This window comes from Homalodisca vitripennis, chromosome 6, assembly GCF_021130785.1.
Source record: "Homalodisca vitripennis isolate AUS2020 chromosome 6, UT_GWSS_2.1, whole genome shotgun sequence".
NCBI classification, from domain to species: Eukaryota; Metazoa; Arthropoda; class Insecta; order Hemiptera; family Cicadellidae; genus Homalodisca; species Homalodisca vitripennis.
This window is the reverse complement of record NC_060212.1, coordinates 33,734,565-33,748,021: the sequence shown is the minus strand read 5'-3', so window position 1 is coordinate 33,748,021 and position 13,457 is coordinate 33,734,565. Positions and strand designations below refer to the sequence as shown.

At 32.8% G+C, this 13,457-nt stretch overlaps 1 protein-coding gene across 1 annotated transcript; it reads right to left on the bottom strand.

Annotated features, from left to right (window-relative positions):
• Nucleotides 1-1,084: 1,084 nt before the first annotated feature.
• Nucleotides 1,085-13,099, bottom strand: LOC124364246 (uncharacterized protein C1683.06c-like). Its single transcript, XM_046819572.1, has 5 exons — nt 12,625-13,099; nt 10,107-10,293; nt 6,482-6,598; nt 4,427-4,563; nt 1,085-1,925 (listed from the first exon to the last, which is right to left on the bottom strand). The coding sequence occupies exons 1-5, from the start codon at nt 12,835-12,837 to the stop codon at nt 1,608-1,610; spliced, it is 972 nt and encodes a 323-aa protein (XP_046675528.1). The 5' UTR covers nt 12,838-13,099; the 3' UTR covers nt 1,085-1,607.
• Nucleotides 13,100-13,457: the final 358 nt, after the last annotated feature.

Sequence of the window (13,457 nt, the reverse complement as noted above, 5' to 3'; positions counted from 1 at the left end):
TAAATATATCTAATAACAAAAGTAGGAACTTCACAATGTTAAATTTGATTCTCTCTGTAAAAAAGCATAGAATATTAAGTAATTAATTATATGTGATTTCATAAAAAATTGTAAATTTGGGTGCATACAACATTTAATAAAATGAAAACTAACATAATATTATTATATCATAAGCTGCGGTGGTAAGATGAAAGGGATTATCAACAGTATAAATAAACTAAGATATTTCAATTCATAGAAAAGATGCATTTTTATTTTGGAACAAATCCACAAACATGATTCAACTCTTTAACAGCCTTACACTAATCTTGGTGTTAAAAAACAGCCCATGTGCTGTTGGAATTATTTCCAACATATCCTTATTTAAAATATTCAAACCTTAATCTTCTTTTTATTGAAGATCAGTATTTTGTAAAAAAAATAAAGAATATGAAATGAGTCAGAAGATTAAAAAATATTATTTTGCATTTGTTAGTTTATTTGTACAAACTTTAATACCTTAATATAATAAAACTACGAAGAGATACAAACTACGGTATAACAGTATTATTACGTATTGTACAGATTATACGTATTGTACAGATTGTATTGTACGTATTATATTGTACGTATTGGAGATACAGGAAGTCTTGGATGATATTATTTATACCTTAAGAAGTCTTAGGTTGAATTACACCTGAAGTATTTCAAACCTAATGTAAATTCAATATTGTTACTGGATTGTAATATTCAGTTTTTAAATAGGTTACTGCAGCTCCGATATAAATGGCCCTGGGAGTAAGTAGTAAGTAAGTAAGGGCATGTTTAGACAGGCTTGGTTTGTGCTTCACGCAGAATCAGGGATACAAACTTTAAAAAAATTTAACTAAAAAAACTTTGTCATGCAGTTTCATTAGTTTTATTTATTGATGAATATGACACCCTAGTGCAGAAAATAAATTAATTCATGTACTGGTTCGATAATAATGTTGCAACATAAATAGGTTCACACAACTTTGTTTCTTCATTGCTGACTGAAGTTTGTAGTAACCTATTTAAATATTGTCAATTGTAAGTTTGAAATATATGTTTGACCTTCGAATTAGAAGATTTTACACTTATTATACATAAGAACTATTTATTTACCAGATGTATCTGTTAACTTTAAAACAAATTAAAAATCTTAATATATTATGACACCGTTCTGATCTCCAAGATTATGAATAAAGAAATTTATCTATTGACAATCATGGCCTGTATTCCATGATCTACTACAATAAAAATTGTTGGTTTAGTATTTGGCTATGCATGGAAACCATAAATTTAATTGAAAATCGAAAAAACAAAGAATGTGCATACTGAGTTCGCCTGCACTATGATGTGATTACCACAAAAATTATTGGCTTATATTAACGATTCCTTTCAGATTCTGTAGTCTTGATTTAAAACATTCGCTACCAGAAGTTACTATAATAGTAACCCCCAATTTGGCACTGTGCCATTTTATAGCCAAGTGTAAGAGCTTGCCTGCTTCAAACATCCCTAACATACTATTTCCCAGATAAAAATATAGAGTATTCCAACAGTAAAAAATATCACATTACTCCAATCACAATAAGTGATCTTAATCAGAGGTTGTGAACCTTCAGCAACAGCTGAGCAAACAACTCTTTGTTGATATCTTTAACGAGCAGAGTGTTTGGAGGCAATATGTGTTTGCGACAGAGCACGACCTGTCCGCGCGTGTATTGCCCGTGCAGCTCCACTGTGAGATGTGTCATCTCGCTTTCGGTGATCACTTCCGGCTGTAGCAGCACAGCAGAAACCAGCTGGTCACATGGCATCCAGTCCACAAACGTCGGTTTCAATCTCAACGGCTGCTCTACTCTGTTCATCAGTTCGATTGCCTTGTTATCGCACGCTCCCAACTCGTTATCTCGCCAGTCCTGTGTATCATACAAGACTAGTAATATCAAATTGAAATTAAAAATTTAGCAGACCGGAAGCCTGTACAAAAATGTAACTATAGTACGAGACATATCATTGGAAGCCTGGTCTTTTGGGCAGTTACTGCACCCCACTTCCCCCTCACCTTGCGACATTGCCACACTGTCATGTCAGCTGTTTTTTCAGTATGAGGTGACACGACGATGTCTCGCTTCGTTCCAGTAGTTTACATCCGTTTTGTTCTTCGCATTCAATTATTCTGCATATTTTTATTTTAATTATTAGCTCACGTTCTCTGTCGTATTGTAATCACGTGTTAATTTAAATCGTGAAGGTAAAGGATTCAGAAAGAGAGATGAGAGGTAAAGATAAGCAGTAATGATCACTCGATTGTTGAATTCGAATGATTATCCCAACACTAGTTAATTTTCTGTTACAGCTGGCAACACTGTGCCAAAACCCAGGCTTGCATTGATACATCTCGTACTATAGTCTGTTGAAAACTGATTAGCTAACAAATACTGACAGCTGATTTTACCACAGATCATATTTAAAAAATCAACTTACAGCTAATGCCTGTGAATTTGTGTCGACTTGCCAGTATATATTCAGATCACATAATTTTTTATAAAAAATTATTGATTAAAACAAAAAAAATTAATTTTTAAAGTTATTGATTACAAGAAACATGTATTGAAAACTGATATTCAGTGCATTCAAAACTTATTAAATAAATACTTTTTAGAGTTTTTGGTTACAAATGTAAAACACAATACTATAAAAGGCATAAATATAAAGTTATTTAGAAAAAATTAAACATTCAATAATGTAAAATATTTCAAACTAAAATTTTAGATTATTAAACACATCCCAATGCACATTCAAAAGCTGACATGACAGCACTGATATCCCAGTTTCAACAAGGTCATTGTTTTCAAAAATAGCACATAAGGGAAAATAAGGACCAGAAATGTAAGCCCTAACCTTCTCTCCCCCCACCGGCCAACATATTGAAGAAGTGATCAAGTTAGCCTGTGTTGCATTCCTTGCTTGCAAAGCTAACAGTTACCAAACGTTTTATCATTCCTCACCGGGCCGGATATTTTACTGTCAAAACATTTTACTCGGTAAAAAGTCATAGTTTCATGAATGAAAAAGTAAGTTTTCATGCAATTCCATACAATAACAATTCATGTTTTACATTATAACCTGAATATCAATAAAACGGTGGATGGAAGTGTAAATGTCTCGTGTAACACAAGCTAACTGTGGCCCTGGACCAATAAGAAACCAGAGTATGTGGCCAATTCCAAAATAATTAATGAATCTATAAATATCAGTGGACCTATTGTATCCACAAGATCATTGTATACCTGCCAGATTAATTTTATTGTTCCTAGTCGAATCCCTTGCTGTGTACCAATTTGCATCCAGTAAATCCAATTAGCAACCAATTACCACAAAGACAGAGCCTGCACAGTGAAGCTGTTGTATTCTAAAATAAACTTTATACCTCATAACACATAATGATCGGTGCATAAAGGTCAAAATAATAAGTAACAGAACATTTCGTACTAATTGTTTAAGATCAAACAATATGACAAACTGGCAATGTAGTTGTCTTCGTTTGTGGGTCAGTTATGACAGTAAGAGTTTTCATTAAAACAGTCAAGTTCTTAAAGCTATTCCTTTATTGGATCTTACCAATGATACATATTCACATATTCAAACAAACTCGCTCAGGAATTTTGTCAAACTTATAGTAGTTTTCACATTGTCTGCTACTATGTAGCAGCATAAGATCAGCGATCAAGGATGTAGCCAAGGGGTCTGGACTCCCCCCCAAAATTTTTAATTTTTTCAATTACTTTTTTAGCATACGACTATTATTATTTAAATAATTCAGTATTAATGACATGTACTGTTTAAAGATCGTTATTAGCATTGAAACGGTTAAAGGATTTTTAAGGAACAAAATGGAGAATAAGCAGTTGACTGCACTTGCCTTACTTTTTGTCCACTACGGGAACATATCAATAGTCTTGCTCTCCCCCCAAATTTTTCCTGGCTATGTTCTTGTCGGCAATGTCTGATTTGTAAGTTTATTCTCTTTTAATAACACAGATATCTGATTATACCACATTTTACATATGAATCTGTTATAAATGGACTTTAGATCTTAATATTTTAATTGGCACCATTTTTATAAATGGCAAAGCAAAAGTTCAAGTGATTGTTCGCATTTCAATACACTTAATTTGCCTAATACTTCTTAATGGCCTGTTCCAGGACTGAGAACAGTATTAAACAATGTTCCCGCACAAATAAAGCACATAATTCAGACGAAACGATACTGGCTTACACAACAGACTGAACATGCATAAGAAATTAACTCATCTAAAATAGTACAGGTTGATACAAGAGTTTTAAAGACACTCATCAACTTTAAGCATTAAACGAACTACAAGTTAATCACTGAGACATGCTATAGTAGACATACCAACGAAAACGGTACTTGACAACAAGTTTCCCACGGTATCAGCACTTTGTGCTTTATTGCCGAGTTAAGAACAATATAAGCGGCCTCTGGATCTGCGTGGAAGTTGAACTCTGCACAATTTGTTGTGTTACCGACGGCTGCAAAGTTCATTACTCACTCAATATAAACAACAGAAAGTTAAAATACACACTAAGTGCCTTAATTATACAATGTGATGGGATACCTTAAAAAAACTACATACTTTCAAGATATAGACTTTGGTCATCTTTATACTTTTAAACCACCCTTAGAGTTGTTACTTTTGGCTGTTTTAATCTATTGGCACCAATTAGTATAATTGAACATTTTTTTTAGTTAGAGCTTTTTATAATAAAAGACACAGACTTTGCATTATGTTGTTATAAACATATTTTGAGTGCATACGTAAATTTTTCATCTCAAGTTTAGACTAATTTTACAGTAAAATAACCCTAGATATTTCTAAAAGTAACAAATTTAAAAAACTAAATTAAAAAATAAATTTAAGTTAAAAATAGTTTAATTTCTAAAAAAAACCATATGTTAAACATAAAAATAGTTGAATTATTTTGACACAAAACAAATCCAAAAATACAGCATCACTAGTGAGCGACTCGATTGAAAGACAAACAACTGACTGGATACAAACAAACAGCTTATTAGACAATATAACAAACAGCTTATTAGACAATATAACAAACAGCTTATTAGATAATCTAACAAAAAGCTTATTAGAAAACATAACTTAATTATTTCAACTTCAATTAGACATTCAAATCATTTAGTTATCTTAAATATTTTTTAAGTAACACTCGTTCAAAATCTGCATTCTTTTTCGGAGACCCTTTATAGGTGAAAAAGTAGCAAGATTTCTTTTTTTTACATGAGATATCTTTCAAATGAGAGATCCGATCCGTTTATTGGCCTGTATTCTGGAGTATGTGACCCAATAATTGTTTGAAAATGACTTTAGCAAGTTATTACAAAGCGTGAAAATTACATGTGAGCTGGGACTATGTGAGGTTCTATTGCACTCAGCTTGTTTTTTTTTCTATATGGCCTCATTTTTTCAATTATCCCATGATAAGCCTCAATGCTGTTCAGGACACTTCATATATGAGAGATCTACTGGATAGGTGAAACTGGCCAAAAGTAGAACTAATGCGTAGAGACGAGCACAAACTTTAAAAATTTGTTGACTTGACATTGAGCTACAATATTTAGTTGGTAAATTGTACAAAACCAGTATTGTGCCCTCATATTCTCACATTACACAAATATTTAAAACAATCACTACCACATCAGTTAAGACAATAACACATTTTTAATCTAATAAGTACTATCACTATTTTTGCATACGTAGGAATATGCAAGCAATTTTTCGGTACTTACGTATTATATCGACCACGCCCCTACATTTCTCCAAACACAAAAATTCAACGAAAACAAACATTACCAAACAAAAACTAAACTCTTTATTGAAAACAACACACAAAACTTGTTTTTATTCTTGATCACACTCCGCCACCCAAAATGCAGCGATGTCAGCGCAGAGCGAGCAGAATGGATCCCAGCCTTCGGCTGCCACAGACGACCGCCATATGTATTCGGCTAGATAGGAATCAAAGTGTTGTCTGGCAGTGCCTCTTTGTCATTTATTCCTCCATTTAGCCGATCCCCACATCCTCTCAACTTGTTGAGTGTTTGCGCCGGTTTCAGGGTCAACAAAATTATACCGATGATTGACGGTGAAATGTTGAAAACCAGCCTCCTCCAACTCGGTTATCGCTGGAGCGGCCGGTCGCTGAACCTTGACCAGGGGGGAAGGGACAGGTATTGCGATAAGATAACACCGGATGTCTATTGTGGGCAGTTACCTTAACAACAACCATCCTTCTAAATTACCAAATATGTTGATGTTTTAAAACATTAATAGTGTGGTCGATATAATACGTAAGTACCAATTTTTCAATAGTAAAAAGGTTATATTTGTAATAATTAGAAAAATATGTTTACCATAATAATACGAATACAAACCTTTATAGTTTCCACCCATTATTATTATTTCTTTAACGTTTTGTACAAAACAAGGGAATGTCCGGATCGCTAGAGCTATGTTAGTCAGTGGGCCAAGGCACAGCAATGATACTTCCCCTGAAAAAAATGCCATACAACTACTAAACAGAGAAAACAATATTAAAAAGAAACCTAATTTAATTAGTGTTACATAGTGTGAAATCACAAAAAAGACTGAAATTCAAGGTGACCTGAATGTTGCGATTTCATAATATATGGATTTTTACACACTATTTGATAAGTATCATCTATGTCAATGTTCAATATGATTATTGAAAAGCCTTGTGGTATAGTAGATGTGTGTCCTATACAAAGTTGTCTACATTTATAATTTTTTTTGGTATTTTGTGTTTTAACTAGATTAATATATTGTTTATCATGTTTAAAGGAACTAAAAACATTTCTGAATAGTCAGCAGATTATTAACGATCAAACTCTTTTAAAAGGTTATAAAATATATGAGGGTTGTTTGGAAAGTAATTTCCGTTCACTCATTTTATGGAAAAAGGAGGAGGGTAGTGTGTCCACTGTTGTGTTTTCACGCATGTGTGATCAGTTGGTATTCAGCACTGTTCTACAGCTGCTGTAGAACAGTGAAGATTAAATTTATTTGCCACCGATAGCTAAAGATTGACCTTATCGCGTTATGCTGACGATACAGTTTGATTTTTAATGATTTTACCAACAGCTATCTGGCAATTTTTAAACTGTGACATCAGAACTCTCGAATTGGTTTTCTAGAAACAAACTCTTTTTAAATCTATCTAAAACATATCCTGTAGATTTCCACATAAAACAATACACCAATCAGTTACCTATTTATTCAATAAACCACTATAATTTAAAAATGAAGAATTTAACCAAGCAAGTTCTTGGGTGTTCACCTTGATTGTGATGTAAAGTGGTATACACGTATCAATAACTCAATTCATCTATATATGCTTTGAGATGTTTATCTTATTTCGTTGACCGGAATAATCTTAGGTTGGGTTTGTTCGAGTCACAAATGACCTATGAATTGATTTTCTGGGGCAATTGTAATTCCATACAATTTCAAAGAGTTTTTATTTTTCAGAAGAGAGTCTTGAGAATTGTCTGGGGCCTGATATGACAAGACAGTTGTAGAGAGCAATTCCAGTCCAGTGGTATCCTTACATTGACAGACCTAATGTTTCACAACTTGATCTTCTGGTTCCAAAATCGTCATTACTTTCCTCTTTTAAATTACACTTACAATACCAGAAACAAAACAAATATCTTACCCCAAAAATTCAAACTTTAGTTGTATAAAAATGCAGTTTTATAATTACGGTCCAACATTTTTTGTCAAAAGAAATATCAATACTTTAAATGCATTTAAATGTAAGGTGAGAGAATACTTGGCTGGAAGCAAATTCTATAGTTTTCAAGTGGCCCTTGTGGAAGGGAGGGGACAGTACGTCTCTGTAAAACTGTACTTAGCATCTCACTAGTTTATAAACAGTTCATTATCTTGTTGTGTTCAGTTTAGGATTGATTGTTATGAGTTTATCATAATGTTTCCGATAATGAAGGGCTGGACCTCTTGACAAACAATGTTTATTGTTCACCCCTTAACACTGTGCATTATTACCAGACTGTCTTGGAGAACATACTATTGGGCCATAAGAGAAAGTCAATCTTAAATCCACTCCTGCCAGTTTCAAAGATTATCCTTGGGTACTTTGGTATTAACCGGAGGCCCCTACTTTTCAGATGTTAGATCATGTTGGCCCTTGTGGAAGGGAGGGGGCAGTACGTCTGTACTGTACTGTACTTAGCATCTCACTAGTTTATTAACAGTTCATTATCTTGTTGTGTTCAGTTAAGATTTATTGTTATGAGTTTATCATAATGTTTCCGATAATGAAGGGCTGGACCTCTTGACAAACAATGTTTATTGTTCACCCTTAATACTGTGCATTATTACCAGACTGTCTTGGAGAACATACTATTGGACCATAAGAGAAAGTCAATCTTAAATCCACTCCTGCCAGTTTCAAAGATTATCCTTGGGTTTTATTCATTGGGTACTTTGGTATTAACCGGAGGCCGCTACTTTTCAGATGTTAGATCACGTTGGACAATCTGGTTGAGAAAAGTACTGATCGGAAATGCTCCTGGCCATCAATGCGAACTTCAGTAGTGCCTTTGGTGCCACCTGCACTTCTGGAGAAAAGGAAAACATCTCTCGAGACAGTACCTAAAGTCAAGCTCAGGTCACATAAGCACTTGTTAACTTTTTATATTTGTAATACATATGTATCTAACTACTTGTTATAGCCTAATAACAAATAGTAGATGTGGACAGAGTGTCTTCTTGCCAACATCACTTCCTGTAGAAAGGCAGAAAAAAGAACCGATCATCATAATGACATGTCATTTTTACAGGAAGTCAAATAAAGTCTGTTCTTCTAATAATGTTGTTTTTTAAGTCCCTGATCAGAAAAACTATTTCAAAAATTTTTTAAATGGCCTCCAGATAATACTGAAGAAGCGTTCATTGTCATCGCGAAACATACCCTAATAGGAAACTGCAGCTGTTTAAACTGAAAGTGGTAGTTGAATGTAATCAAGAGGATTCTAGGTAATAAAACTGTTTCTCCCACACCACAGCCGATTTAGATGGTTGATTGTTTTGATGGTAGATGGTTTCTGTAAAACAATCACAACGTGGCACAAGCCATTCAAGATTATCTGCATGTAATGTGCTAAAATTGGGATACAATTTTCAATTATATACACTGTTTCAGTCCTGACAACTGTACACAGATTGTTTGGAATATTTACTTTACCATTGCCTCCACTGACACATATTTCTCCTGGTTACAAAAACATCAAAAATCTTATATTGAACGTGTCAATAGGAATTATGTAGGGCATTAATGGTAATTATTTTATGTTTTAACAATCCTGAATGTGATAAAAATTTTCATTACAAGTTCCACGGTTTTTCACACAATTCCACGGTGATGTGAGCATTGCAGTTTTCCACAAGTTCTTGTGACGGCTAATGAAAACATATCTGTGACTTACCTGGTAATTTTGATGTTGTAACAATCCTGGACGAGATAAAAACTTTCATAAAAGGTTTCGCATGTACTCATGAATTTTTCAGTTAGGCTACAGTTTCCAGTCCCATATTTTGAAAACAAAAAAAAAAACCCCTTCAAGAGTGTAAAAATGAGTTTTTTACTACGCAGGAGTAAAGCTTATTCATAACTGCCTGAATGTGGTTATTTTCCAACAGAAAATTGGGATTTAAATATAAAATTGATGTTTTGAAAATATTAGAACAAACATAAGTCTAACGTATCACGTACGTTATTACGTATAATTAACATGACTAAGTTAATTAACTTCTACATGCAGATGATCAGCAATCCAGTTACACACAACATCACTAGGTGTGGAAGCTGATAAAAAATTATTCAATTTCTCCAAGTGAGATAAGAGAAACTTCCCATCTGGAAACATTGAGAAACTGGATTGCTAGATTGTTATCTGTAAGCTCATACCACCTGCTCAATCCAATATTGATTAAACTGTATCACTGTTAAGAGCTTACCTTTGTGTTCATTAACAATTCTGTCCAATGCAACTATTGCATTTTCTTCTTTTATGACTTTTAGATCAGGGGCATCGTCGTGTTCAGCACATCCAAAACCATCCGTTCCAAAAAAAGGTCTCCAACTTCTCTTATAGTTTTCATCTAAATCAATCAATGGTGAAGATGACCCTTTGTAAACAGGAATCTGTAAATATTAAAGCTATTAAATATATGAATATTCAATTAGACAAGTCTTGTCACAAATTTTAAAATTTATATTCTAAGTAATATTATGACAAATTATTAAATAAGCCGAACATGGTAAAATTGACTAAAAATTACAGACGAGCGTAAGTAGAGATTTGAGTTTTAATGCCAGCAGAATGAGTATTAACAATCTTTTTTGATATTATAATACATGTACATAGATGTGATTGCTTCATTAACCCGTCCAAAACTGAGTGATGGTGAAGTATTACTCATGGTCAGCAACGGTTTGGTTTGTTCTTGGTGTTGAACCTCAAACCTCCTCAACTGAATGTAATTCTTTTACCTTTTGGTAGTATATTTACACCTTACATCTCTTGAAAATGTCTTGTATTGTAGAAGAAATATAGAGGATTTTTGTGTCAAATATTTCTTCTATATATATACATATACATATAAAATTTGAATAAATGGCAATAGCCTAATTTAATTTTTCAATAATTATTGCATCACAAAAAGTAATTGTTCCGCTGGGACTCGAACCCGGATCTCTCACTTGCCGGATGAGTGTGCTACCACTACACCACAGAGCCCTTACTTTTTACGATTCAATTATTTTGTATTTGGCCGTATCTGTCACATATGCGTCTAAATAACCAAACTAACATATAATCGGAAGACCAAATACTTGTCCGGACAGAGCTAGTACTTTTTGTAATTCAATGTTTATTGAAAAATTAAATTAGTTTATTGCCATTTATTCAAATTTGATTAATGTAGGCCTAAATAAAAGTCGTTTGACAGGTTAAAATATTAGCAGTTAAAATATTAGGATATACATTTATTCCTTTCTTAATTGGTCATGTTTTGTCAGAGTAAGTATGAGATCATTGTGTTATCATGTGCTGATTGTAAATCAGGAATATATTTTTATGTAATCGGAAGTTACTATGTGGACTGTACATAAGCCTACATTAAAAATTATTAAGTTATGGTTACGTTAGTTTTTCTAATTTATTGTTATAATAATATTTATTTTTTACATTATTTGTTTGTAGAAAGTTTGGTTAAATTTGTGTGCATTATTTTCAAATTTCTTTCTACCCACATAAATCAAGGGATTCACGTTGTTAACCTATTGCAATTGTCCTCCTGAACAAAAAAATATGTGATTTTAGGGGATGAAAATTACAAATACAAGGTTGAACTACTTTTCTTGCAACATAGTAGAATGTTATGGTTAGCTGAATTTGCAATATTTGCTTGCTTTGCCAAGTTTCATTTGGGTATAGTACAATAAGCTAACCCGGTTTTGATATCGAAATTCTCAAACGATATTATACCCTTCGATATAATCAATCAATAGTAATTAATTAAAACAATAACTAAATAATCTGGATCAGCTATACACGCATTTTCATTTTATAAACACAATTTTTTCTACAAGCAACTTCTTGTAAGTAAAAAAAAGATAGTTAACTTAAAAAACGATAGAAAATAATACTAAAGATGATTTACTGTGTCTTTCTCAATTCTAAAATGTTTGTTTTGTTGTTACGTTTTCTTTATTATTTAAATGTCATTTATCTTAACACCCGTCTTAATTTTATTGTTTGATAAATGGTTATGGTTCCTTTATTAATTATGGTATTACATAATTGTTTAAACTGTTTCTATTAAATTGAAAAATGTGACTTTAATTTAGTACTTTGGATATGTTGTTTTCGGTTAATAGTTCTGTTATTTGAAATATAAAGTATTGATGATTGTAATAAGCGATATAAAAACCAGGTCCGCTTATCGTACTCTGCCCTTGTGTTTCCTAGTGAGTAATGATCACAGGTATTCATGATCAGATCCTCTAGAATTTGATCTTTTAGTTATATGTACTACCTCAAGAGATGTTTTTTGTTTGTTGCCATTACCGTGACCTAAGCTGATGGCCAGAGTCACTTGTTTTTGACTGTTATGAACTTTCATTTTTAAGAGGTCTAAAATAATCAAACATTCTTTTACTTGGACCAAATTCTCCTGATTTCAGCATTATGTTATTCAATAGACCAAATAAAAACCAGGTCTGCTTACCCATACTCTGTTCCCTTAGGTATAGCCAACATATGTGAAGTGAGACCTAGCAATTTTTCAAATTATGGCCTAGGACTATTTACAATTTCTTCCCCAAACTTAGCAAAAATACAGTGGGTCTTGTCAACCAGTACCAAAGATTAATGCTATCAGACCTAAAATACTGTATCAGCCCCTTATTTATATTGGTAACCCTACACACAAACATGACACTTCCAGGGTTAAAGGTCTAGGCTTAACTTACCTCTACTTTACAAGATTCCAAAGTCCTAAGAACATTGAGGGAAATTTGATCTACAGTTGCGTTCCCATGGACACATGTAATACCAATTACATTTATGTCTCGATTTTCTTTGGCTGCAGCTAGGAGCATAAGTATAGCCCAAGCATCATCGATCCCAGCATCAGTGTCAATTAACACAACCTTCTTATTATTAGGCATAGACCTGGTGGACATTTTAAACTTTCAGTTGCTAATAGTAAAACTATTTTTGCACTAGGTCTTACAGAACATAATTATAAACTAGTTTAATATACAGTTACTTCATAACCAATTTTTAACTGATACACCATGCAGAAAAATGTTTTTTGTCATTTAGTTAGTTACTGTTACTGCGTTATTCAAATTTTAGTGTATTCAACACACAGGATATAGTAAATAAGGCAGTTCGTCTGCAAGTGCCGAGGCGCGTGTTTGTTTACTGTAGTGACTGACGTATTTCTGACGTACACATTGCCTGTGACGTTTCTGTTTTTATTTTGAAGTAAACACATGATATATTAAAATGTAAGGAAACTTATAACATGTCCTAGATGAATTTGTAAATATAACATAGATAAAATATAGTCAATTAAATAGTTATAACAGTAAAATGACGGTAAATATAAATAACAAGAATATATATAACAATGACAAAATGCAATATATAATAGAAAAATAACTACAATTGATATCTTATAACAAACAGTAATACAAATTATAACGTGGAAGCCTGCTATCTCTGAGATTTAAATAATTATCTTGACTAAAGTGCAAATTAAATCATAATTGCTCTGAAAAGAGGCAGAATCAAATTG